This window comes from Emys orbicularis, chromosome 4 (assembly GCF_028017835.1).
Source record: "Emys orbicularis isolate rEmyOrb1 chromosome 4, rEmyOrb1.hap1, whole genome shotgun sequence".
Lineage (NCBI taxonomy): Eukaryota > Metazoa > Chordata > Testudines > Emydidae > Emys > Emys orbicularis.
In genome coordinates, this window is record NC_088686.1 from 8,708,418 (window position 1) to 8,734,003 (window position 25,586).

At 49.6% G+C, this 25,586-nt stretch overlaps 1 protein-coding gene across 1 annotated transcript in view; it reads right to left on the minus strand.

Moving 5' to 3' along the window:
* NID2 (nidogen 2) overlaps window positions 1-13,241 on the minus strand; it is a 53,215-nt gene extending 39,974 nt beyond the window's left edge. The window contains exons 1-2 of the mRNA XM_065403163.1: window positions 13,047-13,241; window positions 11,621-11,932 (exon numbers count right to left, since the gene is read on the minus strand). Of these exons, the coding sequence (XP_065259235.1) occupies window positions 11,621-11,932; window positions 13,047-13,241 (507 nt within the window). The remainder of the gene's footprint in view (window positions 1-11,620; window positions 11,933-13,046) is intronic.
* Window positions 13,242-25,586: the final 12,345 nt, after the last annotated feature.

Consider the following 25,586-nt stretch of genomic DNA (forward strand, 5'->3'; position numbering starts at 1 on the left):
GGGGCAGGGCCCAACCCCTGCTGACAGCCCCAGCAACAGCAATCAACACCAAGGCAGTGCAGCCAGGAAAAACAGGGAGGGGCCTCTACTTTGCCATTCCCCCTCTCCCCCCCCATCAAAGCCCAGGAGATTGTGGCCGCAAGAAAAGCCCCTTGGTGGCTGCATGTGGCCACATTTGAGAAACGCTGACCTAGACCATCCCTGACAGGCGGTTGTCCAACCTGATCGTAAAATCCTCCAAGGATGGGGATTCCACAACCTCCCTAGGTAGCCTGTTCCTGTGCTTAACGACCCTTAGCGTTAGAAAGCCTTTCCGAACATCTAACCTCAATCTTCCTTGCTGCAGATTAAGCCACTTCTTGTCCTGCTGGATGAAAATGGAGAACAACCGATCACTGTCCTCTTTATAACAACCTTGGACATATTTGAGGACTGATATCATTTCCCCCCTCAGCCTTCTGTTCTCTAGATAAACATGCCCAGTTCTTTCAACCTTTCCTCGGAGGTCAGGTTCTGTAAACCTCCTCTCCTTTCTGCTGCTTTCCGCTGGACTCGCTCCAATTTGTTTGCGTCTTTCTTCAAGCGTGTTGTCCAAAACTGGACACGGAACTCCAGCGGTGGCCTCAGCAGCGCTGAGTAGAGGGCAACCATTAACTCCCGTGTCGTCCACACGACGCTATTGACGTCAGAGGAGCTACTCCAAATATACACCAGGATCAGGTGAGAGCAGAACCCATTCCAAAACCCGGAGATTGTCAGTTCACGATCACTTAGGCTATGTTTATGTAAACCACCCACCTCCTGGGCGTGGTGTTCTGTCCCATCTAGTGGCACCGAGACCACGTAGCGAGAGATTAATGAGTCTGCTCTACAGCCTTCGATAAGAGCCACGTGGCTTTTAGCTCACCCAGTAGAGGCTCATGCACTAAGCTTCAGAGGTCCCAGGTTCGATCCTGCCTGCGGATGACCGGGGTCTGTCGGCGTTACATCTACACTAGCAGTGCTTTACCAGCTAACTATACTCCCAGTGTGGACGCAGCTATACTAGCAAAGCCACAGTTTGTATGAGAATTGTAAAACCCCTATACTGGTAAAAGTGCAAGTTTTGCGGCTATATCTACATTGTGCTGGCACAGCTCTGTCGGTCGGGAATCGCACCTCTTTGCACCCCTGACTGACACCGCTACGCCTGCAGAAGGCTGTAATGTAGACATGGCTGTAGCCCTTGTCTACACATAGGTTTTGTACCGTTATCGATGTGAATTTTTTCCCCCATATAGTTCTACTGGTACAACCCCACATGTGGACATAATTATATCAGTATAAAGGTGCCTTATACCAGTGTAGCTTATTCCTTTTCCCAGTCACTGTATGATATCCCAGAATAAACACATTTATACTGGCATAACTGTCCCAACACCAGTGGCTTGGTACAATGTGTGTGTGCAGACAAGGCCCAATGCACTGGAAAGGAAGCTGATAATTCCTTAGAAGGTGAATCAATATACCACACGTCTCCTTGGAGCAGATGTACCTTGTAACCAACACCAGGCCAGATCGCTGGCCCATGTAAATGGCGTCGCTCCAGTGAAGCCAGTAGACCTGTGACAATTTACACCACCATTGTCTAAAAACTAGTTATAAGCAGGAATTTTTAGACTGACCAAGGAGCGGCTCCAGTTAGCGAAGCTCATAGGGCATCCCAAAATTAAAATAGGTCTCCAGTCCATTGTCCTTGGGTGAAATTCACCCTGGGCAGCCACCCAGCACATCCACCTCCCTATCTACGTCTACAAGACCCTCGTCACCTGAGTATCTGAGGACTTCAACACTATTTGATTCCATCCTCAGTCCCCATCTGAGGTAGGGCAGTGCTATTAGTCCCGTGGGAAACTGACGCACGGGGTGGCTTAAAGGACTTGCCCGAGGTCATACAGGAATTCTGTGACCCAGCCAGGAACTGAGCCCAGAGTCCAAGTCCAGTGCCCTATCCCCATTCTTCCTCCTCAAAATAAGTGCTGAGCAGGTCTCAGGCTGGCCCTCTGCACAGGGCTGAATTCACCACTTGAGGGGCGATCAGCCACATAACAAGCACTGCATTGTTTCACTTGCATGCTTCAACGCTGCCCTAAACAAATTCCACTTCCCTCCCTTCCTCTCAGTGAGTTATTCCCCTGCAACGGGGCTCTTCCATCATTTTTCTCTACTTTATCTTCCTGGCTCTTAACCCCAGCTCTTCTTTTCCTGAGCACACAAGAAACTCCTCCACAACATCGGATTTTTCCTTCACAACCAGGGGACTTTTATCCTTCCCGATCCTTCTGCCTTCACATAATCTCCCAAACTCTCTCTCCCAACTGAGCACCGAGGCCTGGCTTCACATCAACACCCTTGGTCAGAAGAACATTGGGAGAAGAGAGAGAAAACACATCGCTGGCCACATTCTGGACTCCGTTAGGTTGCTAGCTCAGTGGACCCTCTAGTACAATATCATCAGGACCTGTATAAAACTGCTGCCTCTATTACCCAAGTGCGCTGCTATCAGGTGGGCATTTCGAGAGGTCCTGAAAATTTGGGGTGAAATCCTGGCACCGGTGAAACCAACGGGAGCTTTGTCATTGACTTCAGCAAAGCCAGGATGTCATCCTTAATCAGGTGCAGGTTTCCTCTGAATGTTCTGCAGCGTGTTCATGATCAGCGGGTGTTCACAGCTAGCCCCTCGCAGAGTAACTAGTCCTAACTCATCCTGAGTGAGCTACCTTGCAGGACAACCAACCCACACCCCTGATATGCTGAACTCCTTTGGACTTGCCTTTGAACCTGGCTTCTAGGGGGGAGGGATAGCTCAGTGGTTTAAGCATTGGCCTATTAAACCCAGGGTTGTGAGTTCAATCCTTAAGAGGGCCATTTAGGGATCTGGGGCAAAAAATCTGTCTGGGGATTGGTCTGGCTTTGAGCAGGGGGTTGGACTAGATGACCTCCTGAGGTCCCTTCCTACTCTGATATTCTATGAACCTTTGTACTGTATTCTGAGTAAACCCCAAACACAATTCTCCTGTATCTCACACCAGCCCTCTCATGGCTGTAACCCCATTGACTGCTTTGGAGTTATTCCTTCTTTGCACCAGTGGGAGAGAAGAATCCATCCCCCAGTCTCTACTAAAACATATTTTTTCTGAGTTTTGGGCTCACTGATTTAATGAGGCTGAATCTCTGTGTCCATCAATTCCCCAGCTGGAAAGTGTATAATACTTCCTTTCTCACTGTCTTTGTCTTGTCTTTTCATACAGGCAGGGACTGTCTCCTGCTATGTGTATGTACCAGGGTTAGTATAACACCAACAGATCCCGGCTGTCGGTGGGTGGGATTGAACCTAGGATCTCTGGAGCTAAACACATGAGCCTCTACTGCAGGGGTGGGCAAACTTTTTGGCCTGAGGGCCACATCGGGTTTCCAAAATTGAATGGAGGGCCGGTTAGGGGAGGCTGTGCCTCCCCAAACAGCCAGGTGTGGCCCGGCCCCCCAACCCCATCCGACCCCCCCTGCTTCTCGCCCCCTGACAGCCCCCCCAGGACTCCTGCCCCATCCAACCCCCCCGTTCTCTGACGCCCTCCCCCCCCCGGGGACTCCTGCCCCATCCACCACCCCCTGCTCCCTGTCCCCTGACCGCCCCCGGACCCTCGCCATCCCATCCAACCCCTCCTCTCCTTCCTGACTGCTCCCCGGGGACCCCTACCCCCATTCAACCACCCCTGTTCCCTGCCCTCTGACCACCCCACCCCCTATCCACACCCCTGCCCCCTCATCACCACCCCCAACTCCCCTGCACTCTTACCGCGCTGCCTGGAGCGCCGCCCAGAGCACCGGGTCAGGCCGCGGCTCTGCAGCAGAGCATTGCCCCGGCGGTGGAGCGAGCTGAGGCTGCGGGGGAGGGGGAACAGCAGGGGAGGGGCCAGGGGCTAGCCTCCCAGGAGCTCAAGGGCCAGGCAGGAGGGTCCCGCGGGCCGTAGTTTGCCCACCTCTGCGCTACTGCATGGGCTAAAAGCCACATGGCTCTTAGCCAAAGCTGTAGCAGACTCATTAATCTCTAGGTGGTCTGGGTACCACTAGAGGGGACTGTGTCCCACCAAGCAGGCCTGGGTTATGTACTTCCCCTAGCCGAGGAAGAACACCCCAAGCTTCAGAGACTTCCCAGTTGATATCCCAGACGAGGCCCCACTTGTAACACTGCCGGCAGGTGGGATCGAACCTGCAACCTCTGAAACTTAGTGCATGAGCCTCTACTGCGTGAGCTAAAAGTCACCTGGCTCTTTGGTGGCTGTAGCAAACTCATTAACTCCACGTGGTCTAGGTGCCACTAGAGAGGGACAGAGCACCACGCCCAGCCGGCATGGGTTACACTAGCACAAAGGGGCCCTGCTCTCAAAACGGGTCCTTTAAGGGCTGCTGCAATATAAGTACGTAATGAGAATGACCTACTAGTGTTTTATTGGGGGGAAGGAAGGAATTTAAATGATGTGTAAAAGCCTTTCCAGAGAAATGATGGAAAAAGAAATCCTATTAATGATCCAATTCGAAGTGTGACGATGAGGGTAAAGTCACGGAAAGATGCCCTCCCAAGCCCGTTAGCCTTTGGCTTGACTGACGCTCGGCAGCGTGGACTTCTCTCATTACAGTAATTTCAACAGCCAGAAAAGGGCCCCAGCTCTATTTGCAGAGTTTCCTAGCATTTCCACAAGGCGGTCATCATCCGTCCTATATAAAGGGAGTTTGTTGTGAAGGACACACCCCCACACTCACAACCACAGGCATTTAGGACTATGCCCCAGTGACAGCAGTTCAGCAACACAAACAAAGCTACACAGAAAAAGATCTCAAAAGGGGGGGAAAAAACACTCTACAAAGCCGGGCAATGCAAAGCCTGGTGCAACTTCACTGCAGTCAACAGAGTTTACTCTGGGGCTTGAGTCTGCTCACTAAGTCCTCACTGAACAAACTGAGGATAATCAGACAGGATCGCTCCTAAAGTTTGCCAGAAGGTTTAGGGAAAAATGGGACAGATAAGAGGGATGGATGGAGTGTAAAGGACAGAGGTCAAAGAGCAAGAAAGGTCAGCTCAGAGCTTGTTACTAGGCTGATCTCAGTGGAGTTTGGCCGTTTAACACTTGTTAAAAGAGCCACAGAGGGCAAATTCCACCTCAGTGCAGCTTCCCAGAGCTCCAGCTAAGGGTAAGTCAGATTTCAACTCGCTTCACTGTGCAGGCTGCCAGAGACCAGACCGCTCACAAACACCGTTCCTGTTTTCAGTTACTCGAACAAGATCGTGCCAGTGTATAAGAACACTGGGGAGAAATGTCTGTGAAATGCTGTCCCTAAACAAACTAAGTAGCAGCATCGTTAGCAACGGTATATTGATCCAGCATTGCCACATCGTGCGGTTTTATCGCAGGTCTCATTTGGTGTTTATTTTAAAGCCCCTGCTCTTGGAATCATGTGATTATGTGAGAATCTTAACTTGCATTTAAAAAAAAAAAAAAAGTAAGGTTCTAACTCTCATGCATGCGGAGAAAAGCTTGAAAATGTGACCATAAAGGTTCAAAACCTAGAAGGCAAATAGAACCCCCTTTTAAAAAAAAAAAAGCCTCATGATTTTTAAGCCACTCATGAATTTTTTGAGTGGGAGAGGCAGATTTTTGAACACTTGAGTTCAACAAAATTGTTGCTCCTGGAGTGAGCTATGCTTGGCATGTCACAAGTAGCGGATATTTTAATTAGGGATTGTATGATTGTTTTCCCTGAGGCATACAGCAACTTCCTCCTTCAAAAAGAACACATTTTTCTTCACTCCCATTTGGTACCAGGTTAGGAAGTCCTGAAATACTGTCACTCCATTTCTATCGCACTCTTTCCCAAAGCAGCCATAAAAACCCTCAGCACAAACCCCACCGGTGACCCACACTTCCTATGTCAGACCAACATCCTGCAACAGAGATGCACTGGCATGGCACCAAAACCCACAACTGGGCCAGGCGGCTCCAGCAACAGCAGCCCTGCTAAACAGCGGACTTTTAAAGAAGATGCGTTGAGTGGAGGACTGCACTCCTGATCCCCACTTAGCACAGCGTGGGATTTTTCTTCCAGTCAATCAGTCAACCTGCAGGAGACCCACTGGGTCCATAGAGGAAGGCGGTGGATGAATCAGAGATGCATTGCCAATGGGAAAGAGGCACTTCGACAGCTTGAAAAGCAACTGGACATTCAGCCAGACTGTGCCTCTGTTCATCACCAGCATGGAGAGGCAGCAGATACAGCTGATAAACGACCAAATAAGAGCCCATGGGCAGAGAGAAAGAGAGTCTATTTGTAAGGTTCTTGGGGTCTTGGAGCAAAGAGGCCAGGGGGCCAGTGCTTTGGAGATCTCTCAGTCCTAAAACAGGCTGTTCCACATCTGATGCTTGAGCTGAAGGAGGAGCTGCAGAAAGGCATTCATGGGGAAGCAGCACTAGTCTATATGCTGTATGGATGAGGAGAGTAAAGGTCAAAGGACACCTTGTTTTCTGAAGACACCCTTGACTGTTGCAACCTCTTAGTACTACAATATAAGTAAGTGCAGAATAGTGACATTATCTCACCACACGGCAATGCTGGGCCACATTACCTCCACCTCAGGACCAGGCTCTTCTATTTGCCTTCTCATCATCCAAAAACAAGAGGATGGCCAATGAAATTGAAAGGCAGCAAATTTATAACTTGATTAAAGGAAATATTTTTCATATACAACGAGTGGTTGGTTAGCCTGCGGAACTCATTGCCACAAGGTACCAGCGAGACCCCGGGTTTAGCAGGATTCAAAAAAGGATAGGGCACTTGTATAGATAACTGGATAGTGAGAACATTCAGCGTTACATTACAGTAGAACCTCAAAGATACGAACACCAGAGTTCCGGACTTATTGGTCAACCAGACGCCCTCTGGAACTGGAAGTAATCAGGCAGCCGCAGAGACAGACAGACAGAGACAAAAAGCAAATACTTTATTGCCTCTGGGCTTTAGCTTGCTCCAGACGGGGTCAGAGCTTTTGACCCTCGGGAGCACTGGGCTCAGGATTTTAGACCTGGGGGAGCACTGGGGCTCGGGGCTTTAGCTACGAGGGGAGCACCGGTTTCAGCCCCCGGTGCTCCCCCTGTAGCCAATGCCCAGGCACCCCTCCCCCTGCTCAAACCAGGAGCAGAGCTGTGGGGAGTCCTGAGCCCCAGTGCCCCGCCCCCCAGGGCAGAAGCCAGGAATGGAGCTGCAGGGCTGAAGCCCCGAGCCCCAGCGCTCCTCCCAGATCTAAACTCCAGAGCTCTGGTGCTCCCAAGGGTCAGAAGCCCTGACCCCACCCCCAGCCCTAACACACACACACACACCCTTGGCTGCAGCCCCAACCCTCCCTCCCCCCCTCCCAGTGGATTAAGTGCATAACGACTTGTTCGGAGTTAAGGACATTTCAGAGTTACGGACAACATCCATTCCTGAGGTGTTCGTAACTCTGAGATGCTTACTGTAATATAATTTTTTTTTAAAGTTGAGGGGGGATATATGCAGTGTAGATGTAGCCATGATATAAATATCATATGTATCTATAAATATTATAAATAATCATAGAAAAATTCATGCTTCAGGGTACAAACCAGCTCCTAACTGATAGGGCCGGGAAGAAAACTCCCTACTGCAATTTATTCAATAATTGCCCATCTCTGAAGCATCTGGTACTAGTCACTGTCAGAGACAGGGATGCTGGATTAGATGGACCACTAGGCTGACCTGGGATGGCAACTCCTATGTTCCTATCATGTTGCAACATGATGTTAGCATGTCATCAGCAAGCTGCACGCAGGCAGCTCAGAACAGAAAATCAAGGTATTTTTTCAAGAAGTTTTCTCTGCAACCCAAACGAATTACAGATTAAAAAAAAAAAAGACTACAACCAGGCTTTCAGGGCACATGAGAGATGTGCAAATAGCGCTGTAAAAGTCAAGCAGGGGGGCACTGACAACACTAGGAGCTCCCTAACCCCTCAGTAAGGAATCAGACCAGTGAAACAGCGTTCATCATGACAGCAATTTCCGCCTTCATGGGCCAGAGCCATGAAATGACTTGGGAATCCCAGGGCTGTGAATCTGAAAGCGTTTCAGTCTATTCATGAGTGTTATCAGTTATCACTGCAGGAAGTTCTTGAGACCAGATCTAATTGGTGCCTACGTTTCCATACACAATATCAACCCACGGTGGAAATTCTGAAAGCAATTCCCCAGAGACATTTGTTAATGAGTAACTTGGAAAACAAACCCCAGAAAAGGAGACTAGGATCCCAAATCATTAACAAAATGTTTGGAGTGCTTAAAAAAAATAAAATCACAAACCCTGGGCCAAACACCTACTTGAGATACTCACAAGTATCACGTTTCAGAGTAGCAGCCGTGTTAGTCTGTATCCGCAAAAAGAACAGGAGTACTTGTGGCACCTTAGAGACTAACCAATTTATTTCATGAAGTTGATGGATTTCCACTCGTATGGAATCCATCAACTTCATGAAATAAATTTGTTAGTCTCTAAGGTGCCACAAGTACTCCTGTTCTTTTCACAAGTATCAGTCCCTCTGAGCCAGATTCTGATCTCAGTTACACCAGTGTAAATCCAGAGCAACTGCACTGAAGCTACATTTGCAGCTGAACCTTTCAGCAAAGGCCAATGGGAGATTTCTGCACCACCTCTAAGCATTCAAAGCACCTGGTTGGTTTTCTCTTTGTCTATACTTAAGCCCCTTTGTTTTCAGTTTAAACTGATTTTTACTGAAAAAATCCCGGGTTTTACAAAAAGTATTATTCGTTTTTTTCTGATTTTCACCCTACTTTTGTACCATTAAATACATAAAAAAATAAATCGTTTTATTAGGAAAATACATCTATGTCATGCAATGGATTGTAGTATGATAATACGTTAGTCTGTGTGTATATGCAAAGCTGTCTGTTGAAGTAAGGCTTTGTATTAGTCTAGAAGATACACACAATAAACAAACAGGTACACACACAAGCTCTGAAGTGCGTGCGCATCTGAATGTACTGATGAATATTACGCCCACCATGTACACATTTCAAGCCGTAAGCAGATAACGGTTTAAAGATCTGACACACTAACATGGGAAGAAAACGAAAATCTGTCTCAGAATACGTTTCAGAACACAAGGAAGTATTCAAGATTTAAAAACAAAAAAAGGCGAAAAGGATGAAGGCGAGTGTATGCGCTGCAAATGGTGTGGCCCAATATTAAATGTAAATATTTATAGGCTAATAGTTCTAAGTCTACAACCGTAAACTGTTTATTCGAATGAAAAGATTTATTTGGGGATGAGAGATGTATTGTTTTCTTAAACTCAGAGGTGACATTTTGTTTTCCGTTCTGTTTTAGTTCTGCAGCAAACCACATTGAATTCCATTCATCAAAGCTACTGAATACTTTTCCCCTCTGTACTTCCATCCACCAAAATAAACCCTGATATTTACCCAGAAAAATTATTAATCGTTTTTTCCACCGATTTTCACCCGTTTTGGTTGTAGTAATAAACACCGATAAATTCCCAGGAAAATTAAATATAATAAAAACTGAAAACAAAGGGCCCTATCAAGGTCTTTGCAGCAGAGACCAAGTCTTTGTATATGTTGAGTGGATGCTGTTAGTAGTCAAATTATGATAGCTCATGACCGTTGATTTTCACCACTGGTGTTTGCAAGAGAGATTGTGAATCCCTTGTGAGCAGTGAGTGACAAGAGTAGCCCAGCTGACTTCAAGAGGACTCCTTGGAGTAAGGGTCTCACAGTCGGTCCTTAAGCGTTTTGTGATTGGTATTCTAGCCTCACCATGCGAGATCCAAGCTGTACTGCCATCAGTTGTTCAATTGTAGACACTCTAGACAGTGGAGTTTGGGCTGTGACCCTAAGTCTGAGCTCTGGTTCAGCTCATGCTCCATGAGGGGTTAGAGAGCACACGAGTGAAAGTCCAGGTCTTAGGGTATATGTCTGCACTGCACAGTTAACTCAGAGGCACTTTAAGCCCAGGCTGGGGGTGTGGGTTACAGCCTGAACTCCACTTTAACTCAGGTTGAAAGCTGATGAGGGTTAAATCACTTGAGTGCTGATAGTCCTCCAAAGCTCTTCCCACAACTCCCCCAGAGGACAGACAAGTTTTTCAGTAATTGACATAACTTACAGGGAAAGAATCCTAGAGTGTCTCAGCACAGAGAACCCTGGGATCTGCACCCAGACACACATGGGTGAGGGTAGAAACACTGGGGACACAATAATGCAGGTAGGACTTTGTGTAACCCACACATCTTCTGGGTGTGGTGTTCTGTCCCATCTACTGGCACCGAGACCAGTTAGAGAGAGAGATTAATGAGCCTGCTCTACAGCCTTAGCTAAGAGCCATGTGGCTTTTAGCTCATGCAGTACAGGCTCATGCACTAAGCTTCCCAAGTTCGATCCCGCCCGCCAATAACCAGGGTTTGTCAGTCTTACATTTGCAGTGGGCATGCTCACACCTGAGTGAGGCTAACCAGGGTGCTCAGACCCTGGTGCCAATCACCTGGGATAACTGTGCAGTGTAGACATAACCTTAGTCTGGAAAATTGGTACAGATGCTCAAAAAAACCCAAAAGAAACAGGGGCCATCGACCTGGGTAATATTTGCCTGATGCATTTCTGGTTAGAAACTGTAGTAAGAGGAGGCCCTGAGATATAAACCTTAGTATCAGAGGCCCGGTATGAGGCCTAAGGCCTGAACTAAAGTAATGGTCAAGACTTTGCTAACATAAAGCAAAGTTAAGTTGTGAGCCAGAGGCAGGCCCTGCTCACAGAAGCTGGCAAGGAAAGGGCTGATGCTGTAAAAAGAGACATACCTAAAAGGTACTGGACACCAGATATCAGAACATACACTATACTGGAACATTCCACAGATAACATGGAACAGGCCGACCCATCCCAATGACAGGGGCAAAAGGGTAAAATGATGGATAGAGTTGTTTTGATCGAACCAACATGTACAAGGTGAGAGGCGGCACCTTACTACGTAGGGAGGTTGTACCTTGCTACGTGGAGGGGTTGCACCTCAATAAGTCAGGAGTGATGTGTAACTTGTTTGTACCCGTGTATAAGAATGTATCCCTGGGGTGGTGTCTTTGTCCGGCCACGGGGACAGTGGAAAGTCCCGCCACTGAGCCGGGTCCTTGCCAAGAGGCACTTTCTCGTAGTATGCCCTGAGTTAGGCTCAGAAACCTACAGGGAACTGCAATTGTGTCCGAGGTCGCAATAAACCTAGTCGACTTGACTTTGCATCTTACTAGAGTCTGTGGTTATTGGGGGTTCTCGTCGGGTTTGCTGTGTCAGCTATCTGCAGAGCTGGGACCGCACACAGAGGGAACACACGCACGCAGCCGAGTGATATCAACACAGGAGAAAGCAGAGCACCACACCGGTAGCATCTGACAACAGAAACCTTCTCCCAGCCACATCTCTCTCTGGAATGACACTGTTTCTTCAGATCCCAATGGGATCACAGCAGCTAACATTAACATTGGTCTTACCTTCTTAGAGGGCTCCGAGTTTCGAGAAACTTCCTCATAGGCACCCACGTTCTCCCAGGTGGCGATGAAGGCATGGATGGGAGTGAAGGCAGCGGCGGCTGCACTAGGAAATCCAGCATGGATAAGGCGAGCGGCCTGGCCCAGTACCTCGGTGGACTGATCCTCCCGGTAATAGATCTTCCCCCTCCCGCCGCTGGTGTCAATATCGGACAAGAAGGGGGCGATGGCCGGGAAGTCAGTGGGGAAGTCGTCGTCCACGTACTGGGTCTCTCTGGGGAAATCCTGGGTGGAGATGATCCCATTGGTCCCTACCTACAAGAGACAGCAAAGAATTCTACTCAAAGCACCCTCCACCATTCGGTCCACCCTCACAGGACTCCTGTCAACAGGCAGCAACAGCTGCAGTGCAGAAAGATCCCATTCACTGCAACACCCCCGCCCCCCTCTGCATCACCAGTTCCTCCCTCCGAGCCAAGTCCTTCCACCCACCCCATCCAGGGGCTTTCAGTCCAGCAGGGGCCCCACCACAAGGGACCTCACTTACCCAACATTACAGGGGGGAACAAAGACCTCAACTTCCTCCCTTTCCTCTCTACCCATGTGAGCTCCATCCCCAGCTGCAGGCTCACTCCAGGCAACCCCCACACCAGAGGAAACAGCTGGGCACAATGTTTTCCAGCACCGTTAGCTAGACAGAGGGGTAGGGGTAGGGATAGCTGGGTGAAATGGGAGCATGTAGGACAATCTACGGATGCACCAAGTTCTTTGCAACTTCCCAGGACAGGGCTAGGCAAACTACAGCCCGCGGGCCCGCGTCCAGCCCATCAGACCTTTGAATCTGGCCCTCAAGCTCCTGCCAGGGAGCGGGGTCGGGGGCTTGCCCTGATCTGCATGTGCTGTGGCTCCGCGCAGCTCTCGGGAAGCAGTGGCATGTCCCCCCCTCCGGCTCCTACACCTAGGGACAGCCAGGGGGCTCCACACACTGTCCCCCGCCCCAAGTGCCGGCTCTGCAGCTCCCATTGGCCGGAAACCACGGCCAATGGGAGCTACAGGGGCGGCACCTGTGGAGGGGGGGAGTAGCCTGCCATGCAATTTCCATACCCAGATGTGGCCCTCGGACTAAAAAGTTTGCCCAGTCCCGGACCAATAGGGTGACCAGATGTCCCAATTTTATAGGGACAGTCCCGATTTTTGGGTCTTTTTCTTATATGGGTTCCTATTACCCCCCCCCCCCCCCAATTTTTCACATTTGCTCTCTGGTCACCCTACGGACCAATAACCCTGCTGCGGGCTGTTACTAGCCCTTCAGCTCTCGTTCTAGCCTCCAGCCCCCGGGTGACTGTAACCTGGGCAGGGCGGGGGTGCCCGGGAGCCCCGATCCGTGCACCCGCGGGTTCGAGCCCCGGGCCCGGCGCTCAGCACTCACATAGAGGTGGCTGAAGCGCGTCTCGTAGAAGAGCAGCGGCTTCCCGAGCGTCACCACGGCCGAGGTCTCGTCGTCGCCGTCCTGCAGCAGCCGATCGCCCCGGGGCGCCCCGTAGGGGAGCAGCTCCCGCCGGGGCAGCGCCGCCACCGAGCCCAGCAGCAGGCAGCGAACGAGCAGCAGCGCGGGGAGCCCCATGCTGGGGGCGGCGGTGGCCCGGGGCTGGCTCCCCTCCCGGGCGGCGGCGGCAGGAATCTGCAGCCCAGGAGCCGCTTCCACCACGTCCGACCTGAGCTCCCGGCGCTGTCCTGGGCCGGGGCGGGGTCTCGGCTCTGCCCCGCCGCCGCCATTGGGCGCCCCGAGCCCGGCCAGCGGCCAATCACTCCCGGCCCCAGCAAGCCGGAGCGGCGCCGCATCTGGTTCTTGTTAAGCCCGGCGGTGCCAGGAGCCCAGGGCGGAGGGGGCCAGCTGGAGTCCGGCATGTGGGGACGCAGGGGGTCCCCCGATTGCCTGGGGGGGGGGGAAGCAAGAGCCGGCCCCGCTGGTGCGCTGCACACCGGATTATGTGGGGACAGGTCGGGGTTAGTATAAGCCCCTCTTTGTATGGGACTTTCAGCGACTCCCTCCCCCCAGCTGTGGGGTGGTGGGGACTGAATCAGCCCCATGCCAATGGCTGGTCTGTTCGCACCGCTGGCCAGCCATGCACTGGGGGCTGGTGTGCCAACGTGGCCCTGGTGTGGGGAGCCCTCTGGGCCAGTTGGGCCACCCTGGGTTGATGGCCAGAGCGGTTCACTGGACTCCATCTCCCCGCAAGGCAAGCAGAAGCTGGAAGGCCGGACAGGTCTCTTGGCCAGCTGGAAAAAAGGAAACACACACAACTGTGGGTTGATGCGTCTGTGGAGATTTGATGCTGGTGTTTTGCAAACCCCCAGCGTGCAGCTGGTTTGCCCCCTCCCGTTGGTTTGCCAAAGGAGGGGTGCTTGGTACTCCCCAAGACACAGGCCCCTTTAAGGTGTCTCAACTTGGGCCCCGAAAAATGGAGGCAGCCGGTATCGCTAGCCACGTTTGAAAATCTTGGCCTGATTCATTACTGGGCATGTCGTAAACCTGCTTGATCTTCTCCAGCTAATAATCTGACTCTAGGTTTCACATTCCCTGCTCGTGCCCCTTTGGCCTGAAATATTTGTATTATCGATGCTCAGCAAGTACCTACAGACATCCCTTAGGACTGAGCCAAGCAGCCGGCGGAGCAAACGGAGTGGCTGGCACAGCAGCAAGAGGCTGGCAGTGCGGCCAGTGGTGCATTTGGAGTGGCTGGAGGAGCGAGCGGCTGAAGGAGTGAGCAAGGTGCCTTCTCCTCTCCCCCCCCCGGGTGGGAAGTGAATTCACACGAATGCACTTCTGAACTCTGGGTCTTCACTGACCAAGGACAACAGCTGTGAGTGGGGTGCGGTAGAGGGACAAGGCAGAGGCACACTAAAGGAACTTTTGGTTGTTGGACTTAAGAACCTGTGGCAAAAGACACTGCCCAGTGGATGGACTCTCGGTTGCGGGTTCTGTATTTCCAATAGCTAACACCGCAATCTTTGTCTGCTGGGCTTTAATTGTTTTAATAGTTCCGTCTTAACAAAGACACATGCTTATTATCAACAATGTGTGTTCCTTTTGTTTGGTCCCGAAAGGCAGAAACAGACCGGGCCACCTTTTTTTCCGAGGGAATATTATGGAATACGTTTGTGTACAAAGAAGATTTTTAACAGCCATGAAAGCATTCAGGAGGGCCGTTATCAAGTCTAACATCCTCCGTCTTCTAAAGAGGTGATTCATCACTGATTCATCACTGCTGTGTCTGGCCGTCACTCGAACTGTCCCCATTCAGCTCATAATATGCCGCTTTGAGAAGCCATATAATTGACACTTTCCCACCTGATGATTTGCAGTGGGTAAAACCCACAAATGATCAGCCCCCTTTTCATGCCATTCTACAAGCATCATTAAATACAGGTTGAGAGGGAGGGGCTGGTTTATTTCATCAATGGGTTATTCCGGATAGTTTGTACCTAATCCCGTAGTTTGTTATATTATCAACCACTCACAATTCCACAGGCTGCACTTACCAGAAGATAACCAGCTGGAACCAAATCGAATGGCGTTCAAGGCAGTCTGCAACATCTTTTCTGTACAGTATTAGCTTCCTCCCAGTTTCTCTGTGAGGAAGAAGTTGTTGAACAGACACTCACAGCCTCCATTATAACAACCTGCGGAGCAGAGCGCGCCTTCCTTTACACCACTTGTGAAACCACAACACCTTGGTGGCCACTGGTGTCTTACAAACGCTTAGGCTAGGTCTACACTACCCGCCTGAATCGGCGGGTAGAAATCGACCTCTCGGGGATCGAATTATCGCGTCTCGTTGGGACGCGACAATCGATCCCCGAATCGACGCTCTTACTCCACCAGCGGAGGAGGGAGTAAGCGCCGCCGACGGGAAGCCGCGGAGGTCGATTTTGCCACCGTCCTCACAGCGGGGTAAGTCGGCTGCGATACGTCGAATTCAGCTACGCTATTCGCATAGCTGAATTTGCATATCTTAAATCGACCCCCCCCCCCGTAGTGAAGACGTAGCCTTAGATAGCTACTTCCTTAGCAGCCTTCCCCCCCACTCTGTCTGTTATCTCGGGCTGCACTGTGACTCCATATCTATATAGCTCCCGGCATGGCCCCATTGCCACAGCATGCAAGTGCCTAAATTCACACCTCCTCGCACCTTTCCCATAGAGAGATTAAGCGACTTGCCCAAGATAAAACAGGAAGAGGATTGAACCCAGCTCTCCTGAGTCCCACTCCAGTACTGTAACCTCAGGCCTTATGAGACTTAACACCACAGCCTGCCATAACTTCATAGAATAGCAGGGTTGGAAGGGACCTCAGGGGGTCATCTAGTCGAACCCTCTGCTCAAAGCAGGACCAATCCCCAGACAGATTTTTGCCCCAGATCCCCAAATGGCCCCCTCAAGGATTGAACTCACCACCTTGGGTTTAGCAGGCTAATGCTCAAACCACTGAGCTATCCTTCCCCTCCACCCCAGCACAGAGCTGGCCATGGGCCTCGCCCCCTTGGGAGAGCTAGCAGCACTGGGCTGGAGCAGCTCATGCACTCAGAGGAACACAAGGACGGAGACTATGCCTGGAATGAAAAGAGAGGTCGGGTGTGAAGGCGCCTCCCCCCCCCCCCCCCCCCCCCCCAACCACACACACTGTGCACCCAAGTCTTTATACTGTACGCTACTCTGGGCAGGGACCTCTGTTCGTATCTGTGTCTGCAAAGTGCCATCTGCACCTATGAGGCCTGATAGTCAACAATATTTAACCACGCACCCTGGAGGGAAAACTACAGCTAGATTCCATACCGGAGAGCGTGTGAGAGTTTGTGGGGCTGAAGCATGGACAGGAAATCTCCACAGCCCTTGGAGAGTTGATTAGAAATTGCACCGGGGAAGCTAAGAAAATAAACAGGAAATGCTCATTTCTCCTGGGACGTTTTGAAGACAAAAACGGATTCCAAGTGATGTTGTCATTGTGCTTCTATTTGAGATTCGGCGTGTTATGGCGTAAGGACCAGGCTGAGAACAGGCTGGTTTGGGTTACGTTTTGAGTCTACAAGGATCAGAACAGGGGCAAAGGATTCTTCCTAATAGTGGGGGGAGGGCGCACCCCACCCCTGCCCCTCTTCCCCCCGAGACCCTGCCCCCCAGGCAAGCCAGAAGCTGGAGCCAGGCCGGGGAGCCTGGGCCCCTTTACCTGCCCAGGGCTGAAAGCAGGCCCCAGCCCGTGTCCCTGCCCCCCAAACCCCCCACCCAAGGCAGATGGAGGGTCTGCGGCTCCCCACAGCTGCCCAGGCAACTCTTACCATGGCCCGGCTGCAGCTCTTTGGCCCCGAGACCCCATCCCCAGGCCAAGCCAGAAGCTGGAGCCGGGTCGAGGTAAGACCTTCCACCTGTCCTGAGCAACTCCCCACAGCTGCCTGGGCTCCCTGGGCCACTCTTACTTGAACCAGGCTCCTGCTTCCAGCCTGGGCGGGGCCTCAGGGGGAAGAGGCGGGGCAGGGGGCCAGGCCCATGGCGAAAAGGCCTATCCACTTTCAAAAGTGGGAGGGTCATGGCCCCTTCCCCGCCCTCCCTCCCCCGTTCCAGCACCCCTGAATCAGAACAGAAACAACGTTGAGTTCTTAAACCTAACCTCAAAGCCTAATCATCTTCATCTGTCTGCCTTAGGGTATGCGCTGGTGCCCATTCATTGTTACTATTCATTTGTACTACTAGGGGGAGCTCTACTCATGGACCAGGACCCCGTTGTGCTAGGCGCTGTACAAACGCTGAACAGAAAACAGGCCCTGCCCCCAACAGCTTCCAATCTAGGTATAAGACAAGAGCTGCAAATGGATTCAGCCAAAAGGGAGAGCACAAGGAACCAGCGAGATGAGATAGGTCAGCCTGATCGGCGGCGGTCTCAGCACACCGGCAGTCTAACTGCTGTCGCATCACAGCAAAGGAGTGTTTGGAGCAGGGAGTTGAAGGGAAATATCGAGGTAGCTTTGTGGACGTTTACGGGGAGCTCCTCCCAAACAGGAGGGCCAGCACAGGGGAAAGCAGGAAGGTGCCTGTTTGAAAATGTAACGAGTGAGTGCTGGGAGTTTTTCAGTGCCTTCTAAATTAACGGATCGGCAGCGCGAGGTTGCTAGTGTATTTCATGTAGTCTCCTCCCCTCGTCTGCTTCCCTGGTTAGAGGAAGCCCCTCCTGGGGTTGATTTCTTTGAAGGGGAGGGCTGTGGTTACTGCTTTACACATTCTTCTGGTCTTGGTGGAAAAGCTTTTCTCAAAGAGGAAGGGCTTGCTGGTAAGTGGCTGGACTCTGGCGTAGGGTTAGTTTCACTGGTACTATTTGTGTCCACATTTGGTCTAGGTTTTGTAAGGGTGTGGATTTAAATGCCACCACATGGTGCTCACTTTTGAGGTCAAGACACAGAGACAGTGAACACGGTCATCCTGCTTCACATTAGCAGGGATTTTTTTTTAAAGTTTGCAGGGATATAAACCCTCCGGCTTCAAATCATAACCCAAGCGCTGGGAGTAGGAAGAAACAGGAGATCTCAAAGCACTCTACAAAGGAGAGATGGGGAAACCGAGGCACAGGAAGGTTAAAGCAACCTGCCCAAGGGCACCCAGCAGGCCAGGGGCAGAGAGAAGAACAGAGCCCAAATCTTATGAATCCCAGTCCAGTGTGTTACCCACGACGGGAACACTATGCTCCTAAAACAGCTGGACTGAATTTATGGATGGCAAAGCAAAAATTAGTTCAATACTTCTGTGCACAGTAAAGCTGAGCTTGATGCAGTATTAAACACAGAGGGTGAACTCCTAGCCCCACTGAGATGGGTGGGAGTTTTGCCTTTAGTGGGACCGGCTTTCCCTCCCTAATACAGGCGTTCAGCCTGGCATGATACCTGCAGTAGCTCTTATCAGGGTTTTGACAGAGTGCAGGCAACTGTTGCTTCTGTTAACACGGCAAATATTTTACATGCACAACATTCAGCACCGAATCTGTGCTGATGTCATCCAGAAAGGAAAGGGAATGTTTCTCTGGAGCATGTCAATTCCAAGAAGGCTTAGCAGATGTCCCTGCAGTGACATAACAGGAGAGCTTTGCTCTCATGCACAGCTCTCACTTCACTGGTAAGGAGCAAGGCCCGGAGCATTTTTTAAAGGGGAAAAAGCATTAAGATGCTTAAGCAGCAGACCACACCACATGGCAGAGGCGCTCAGGAGGGGAGAGAGGAAACGGACGAGACGGATGGAGGGTATTTCCTCCCTTTCCCCTCTTCATATTACTAATCTTTTGGCTTTCGAGTGAATCTCTTACAGCTGCTCCATCTTGCGTCTTGGCCAAGGACCCTTTGTTCGTCCGATCTGCACCCATGTACGTCTTCATACACAAGCTCAGTCTGCTAAGCAGCTTTGGGAGCAATAGATGCTATCACTTCCATGCTGGAGCAGCACAGAACCGCCGCAGGGGTCCTTTGCAGCAAGTGAAGCCCACAGGGGCCCGTTTCCTCACCTTTAAAGCCTAGGCGTGAAATCCTGGCTCCACTCAACTCCATGCGAGTTTTGCCACTGAAGCCAGGATGTCACCCTAGATTTTCAAAATGGTGCCCAGCCCCCAGATACATATAGATGGCGATTGTGTGCACATGGACATGGATGATGTAGCTGAGCGGCCTCCCCAGTGTCTCTTGCTCTCTCTTTCACCTCATCAGATACATAGGCCCCGATTCAGAAAAGCCTGCCAGTCCGGGAGAGCATTACGCACACGCTTACGTTCCGCTGGCTAAAATAACACCAATGGTCTAGCACATTCTTAAGTGCTTTCCCCCAAAGCAGGGCCTCCGTTTGTACGATATGGGACACGGTCTGTTTTTTGTTGTGTGTACAGGGCCTGGCACAATGGACCCTGATTCCTGAGTCAGGACCCCTGGGTGGTACCACAGTATAAATAGTAAATAATGTACCACCAAGACCAGATGACAACTGGCTAAGGCAGACTCACTCTTGTTAAGGCAGAGGTCATGCTTGGAGCTGTGGAAAGCAGCTGGAATCACAAGCAGGGATTGTAACGATGCGGTTCTGGCGGGACCCAACTGAGAGTGCCAATTCAGGACAAATTGTTCAAACAGGGCAGTTACAGTCCAAGGCTGGGTTTTTTCCACCTCTAAGGCAAACCAAACCAGCCAGACAGTGAAGACTTTGGTCTCACCCCACTGGCTAACCACAAGTCACACAAGCAATTCCCTTAGACACTCCAGCTTCCCAGTATCACCACCAGTGCCACTTGATATGGGGACAAATGGTTGTGAAAACCAGTGCCCCAGTAAAAGCAAAAAGGTTCTCTCGATCCCAAAGGACCAAGCCCCAGACCCAGGTCAATATACAAATCAGATCTTGCCCACAAATCACGCTGTTGCCAATCCTTTAGAATCTAAAATCTAAAGGTTTATTCATAAAAGGAAAAAGATAGAGATGAGAGCTAGAATTGGTTAAATGGAATCAATTACATACAGTAATGGCAAAGTTCTTGGTTCAGGCTTGTAGCAGTGATAGAATAAACTGCAGGTTCAAATCAAATCTCTGGAGTACATCCACAGCTGGGATGGGTCATTCAGTCCTTTGTGTAGAGCTTCCATTTGTAGCAAAGTCCCTCCAGAGGTAAGAAGCAGGATTGAAGACAAGATGGAGGAGAGGCATCAGCCTTTTTATAGTCTTTTCCAGGTATAAGAAAACCTCTTTGTCCTTACTGTGGAAAATTACAGCAAAATGGAGTCTGGAGTCACATGGGCCAGTTCCTGCATACTTTGCTGAGTTGCAAGGCGTGTTTGCCTTCTCTCAATAGGTCAATTGTATAGCTGATGGTCCTTAATGGGTCATCAAGCAGGCTAGGCAGAGCTAACACCAACTTGTCTGGGAAGTTTCCCAGAAGCATAGCGTAAGTTTGAAATACAGACAGTATACAGCCAATATTCATAACTTCAACTACAAAACTGATACATACATATAGACAGCATAATTATAACCAGCAAACCATAACCTTGTCTTAGACACCTCATTTGACCCCCTTTATACAAGATTTGGTGCCACTACAGGACTTTGGTTGCAACCATGTTCTATATGGTCCCAGATTATATCAATAACGTCACAGGGATGCTTTAATCTAGCACATTTCTAGTGAAGACGTCCGCTATTTGTTTGCCAGGTTCATGCCCGAGGGGCGGGGGGAGGGTGAGTAGATTTCTAGACTGATGGTGTTTTTGCGATAAGAACATAAGAATGGCCATACTGGCTCAGACCAAAGGTCCATCCAGCCCAGTATCCTGTCTACCAACAGTGACCAATGCCAGGTGCCCCAGAGGGAGTGAACCTAACAGGTAATGATCAAGTGATCTCTCTTCTGCCATCCATCTCCACCCTCTGACAAACAGAGGCTAGGGACACCATTCCTTACCCATCCTGGCTAATAGTCATTAATGGACTTAACCTCCATGAATTTATCCAGTTCTCTTTTAAACCCTGTTATAGTCCCAGCCTTCACAACCTCCTCAGGCAAGGAGTTCCACAAGTTGACTGTGCGCTGTATAAAGAACTTCCTTTTATTTTTATTTTTTATTTTTTTTGTGCACAACAGACCCATTTCTTGGATAAATGCTTTGGGACAGAGCAATAATTTGCTCTGTGTTGTACAGTCCAAACCAGCTGAGACATTTGGCAGTCATAAAATGATGGAATAAGACCAACAACTTCTTTCATGTTGGGTAGACCACTAAATAGCGATCAAATGACAACAACTTTGGGTCACGATTGGTATGAGAGATCCTACATTTAGTCCATTTGGCCTACTTCATAGCGCTGAACTTTTCTTGTGGAGAATTTGGCTACCACTCCAAATCCAGAACACAATATCCTCTACAAAATAGGGCAGCAGCTGCTGATTTATCTTTAGTAATGATTGCAGCTGATTGCTTCTCTCTCTTTTTTTTTTTTTTAAGTGAATGTTTTTGCCTTCTTTTTGCTGTTGTTCTTTTCAGTGAGACGTCGATGATCACCTACTACAAAGATACACGCTAAGCAAAGACACGGGATTTATAGCTTGTGTGATTCAACAGTCACAGGAGAAATCGATTTTCTTCACTCTTGTCCAACTAGTCCTTCCTCAGCATTTCCAAAAGCTGGCAGTGCCCACTGGGTTCTGCAGTCATTATTATATCATAGCACCTAGGAGCCCCAGTCATGGCCCAAGATCCCAGTGTGCTAGGCGCTGTACAAACACAGACCAAAAGGAGAAGTCCCTGCCCCAAAGAGCTTACGATCTAAGTATTGGAAAAGAGACAACAAATGGATACAGACAGGTTCTCACTGCTCTATACGGCAGCACACACTAAACACTGGGATAACAGTGTAACTCAATCATGCGATAGGCCACCCACTGATCTCAGTGACACCCACTGGGTGGGGGTTCTACAGTGATCTCTCCAATCAGGATTTGGCTCAGTGTTTCTGCCCAAGGAGATAATTTACTGAGGCCTTCACAAACAGTCACTATTTTCTGGGTGCCTCACTGCCCAGCTTGTGACCCCTGCACTTTGATTGTAAGAGTTGCTGAACACTTGCAGCCTCAATACCCCCATTGACTGCAATTCTATCTATCCTGGGGACTTATCTGTAGCATTGGAGCACCTCTCAGTCTTTAGTGGATTTATTCTCACAAGCCCCCGGGGGATGGGGCAGTGCTATCACTTGCGGAATGGAGGCCCAAGGAGAGACTTAAGTGACTTGCTCAAGGTCACACAGGAAGTCTGTGGCCAAACAGGGACCCACACAGGAACCTGGGTCTCCGAAGTCCAAGACTAGTGCCATAATCACTGGCCCGTCCTTCCATCTCTGGATTTGTGGGTGCAAAACGTTTCTGAAAAGCCAGCTCCCAGGTGTCAAAAACGGAGGTGCCCGAAATGAATGGCTACTGTTGAAAATGTCCTCAGCTTTGTTTGTTGGCCAACTGAACGGCGGCTGTGATTTGACCACAGAGATCCCCGAAAGAAAGATACCATACGTGTTCTATAGCTAGCTGGTAGTTTAGGTCTTTTACCCGGGCAAATGAAGTGCAGCAACGGAAAATGCTTCTTTTAAACCTTACTCATCACCCATTGCCATTAGGGTCTGATTCTGCACCCTGGAGTCAACAGGAGTTGTGCTGGGATATGTGCTGATGATTTTCTCAATGGGATTTCCTGTTTTCCTGATATTGAAAACTCCAAGAAAGTTACTGGGAAATTCTTTGATTGGGGCTCTTTGCTAGTCAAGCTGAGGCTGATCATAGAATATCAAGGTTGGAAGGGACCTCAGGAGATCATCTAGTCCAACCCGCTGCTCAAAGCAGGACCAATCCCCAGACAGATTATTACCCCAGATCCCTAAATGGCCCCCTTAAGAATTGAACTCACCACCCTGGGTTTAAGCAGGCTAATGCTCAAACCACAGAGCTATCCCTCCCCCCAACATGCTCAGTATGTTCTCACCATGTATCCCTGAGTCGCGCAAAAGGCTAATGCCGGCTTCTCAACCAAAGTGCTATTATCTAGCAGCAAATAAACACTGCTCATAGTCTTCAGAAGGGAAAATTAATTTTTTCTCCATCCCACTTGTTTTCCATGTGATCGTGGCAGCTGCAGGAAGAATGGCTGATGTTCCTCCAAAAATTAGCGATTCCCCTTGCTGCTGCAACTCCCACAGGTCCGCGCGAGTGGAAGTGCGGGAGCCTATTTGGAGAAATGATAGCTGCAATCTGCAGCTATTAGCCGTTTTCTGTGTCTGCAACAGATGGATCTAATTATAGTCAAATGGGCACATTGGCTGGATGCTCCGATTTCTTTACTTAATTGATCCAAGCTGCTGAACCATGAATATTAAAAGCTTGATCACAAATCAACAACATTCTCTCACACAAATCGCTCCGGGCAAGAAGGTGATTGGTTCACTTTGGCCCAGATCCTCAACGGTATTTAGGCTCCTAACTTCCACTGAAATCAATAGACGTAGGAGCCTATGAGCCTTTGAGCCTACTTCTGCCCTGACCCAGGAACAGCCATACTGAGCCAGACCCATGGTCTTTCTAGCATCCACTCTGTGACAATGGCCAGTACCAGCTGCTTCTGGGGAAAGGTACTGGAATCTCCATAGTAGACAACTCTGGATTAAACTGCCGATGGGGGATGTTCTTTCCTCACCCCCACCAGTTAGTAGTTATTGCTATTGCACAAGATGTAAAGAAGAGCAGGATTTGGTCCTTTGTATTTTTCTGTATCTCAACACATTAGGAATGGCTCTGTTTGAGCCTTGGGAATGTGGATCATAGAATCATAGGACTGGAAGGGATCTCGAGAGGTCATCTAGTCCAGTCCCCTGCACTTACGGCAGGACTGAGTATTATTCTAGACCATCCCTGACAGGTGTTTGTCTAACCTGCTCTGAAAAATCTCCAATGATGGAGATTCCACAACCTCCCTAGGCAATTTATTCCAGTGCTTAACCACCCTGACAGTTAGGAAGCTTTTCCTAATGTCCAACCTAAACCGCCCTTGCTGCAATTTAAGTCCGTTGCCTCTTGTCGTATCCTCAGAGGTTAAGAAGAACAATTTTTCTCCCTCCTCCTTGTAACAACCTTTTACGTACTTGAAAACTGTTATCACGTCCCCTCTCAGTCTTCTCTTCTCCAGACTAAACAAACCCAATTTTTTCAATCTTCCCTCATAGGTCATGTTTTCTAGACCTTTGTGCCCTGTCCTTTTGGAGTTTAACTCATTTCCATCTGAAATGTTGCACAGAAACATCTGGGTCTGCATTTACCTCCAGAGCGATCCAGGGGAAGCCCTTTCTGGGTTCCTGCGGCAGCTTGGAAGTCAGTGGAGCTATGCTGATTTTCAGCAGCTGAGCAGCTCGCCCTATGTCTCCAGAGCCTCATTAATGTTTCCCTTTTCGGGACAAGATCTCATTTAATTTGTATATCTCTTCTTTAGAGCAGGAAGTGACTTCTGCTGACTCATCTCCTTCTTGGACTTTCCCGCTGATCAGATGGGGAAGGGAAGAGGGGATCTATCCATGCCAGTGTCCACTCTGGGTCTGAGCAACGTGGGGCCCAGCTGTCGTTCCCCCAATAGTCCCTGAGATTAGCACAGTGAAAAGTTTGATTGATGATGTAGATAAGAGAGGTCTCCACACAGAGAGATGGAGCCAAATTATCCCAGCAGTAACTCCATCAGAGCTCGGCTGTGGAAAGATGGCTTTATGTGTGGAGAAGAAGAAATGTGGACTTGTTACTTTGAAAGGCCAGCTACTGAAGCTGATTTATTCCTGCTTCTCCCAGCCAGAAATGTAGGAAGGCTGAGAATTTCAAAGTCAACCAAGGAATTTGATTTCAGAGTGGTAGCCGTGTTAGTCTGTACCTTGTCCTTGTTAGAGATGAACAGGATTGTGGTTTCAAATCCCGTAGGCAGGTTTGAAAAATCTCATCTCAGCTAACTAATGCAAATGCTTAAAAATGTATTTAAGAGGCAAAGTTTGAAAAGGAAAAGGAATTTTATCTGTGGTACCCCTTCCTTCCTTCCTTATCAATAGCTTGATCTTTCTTTGGCACCGCCTGTCAAGAGATGACCATTAAATGATGATAATGCAACATAGCCCCAGCTCCTCAGCTGTTGTAAATCAGCATAGCTCCATTGACTTCAGTCGTGGTGTCTGTCCAGCCTTCCCCCACGGGAAAGGGAGATGGCATCTGTAACTACATCTGACAGTGATTGATTTTCTTAATGACAGTCTCACTTTGGGACAAAACCAGAAGTCCTTACTTGGTTCTAATTCATGCAAAACGCTTCCTGATGTCAAGGATTTTTCCTTCAATTCAATTATGGAGAAACACAAGACGCTCTTGTTTTATATTAGCTCA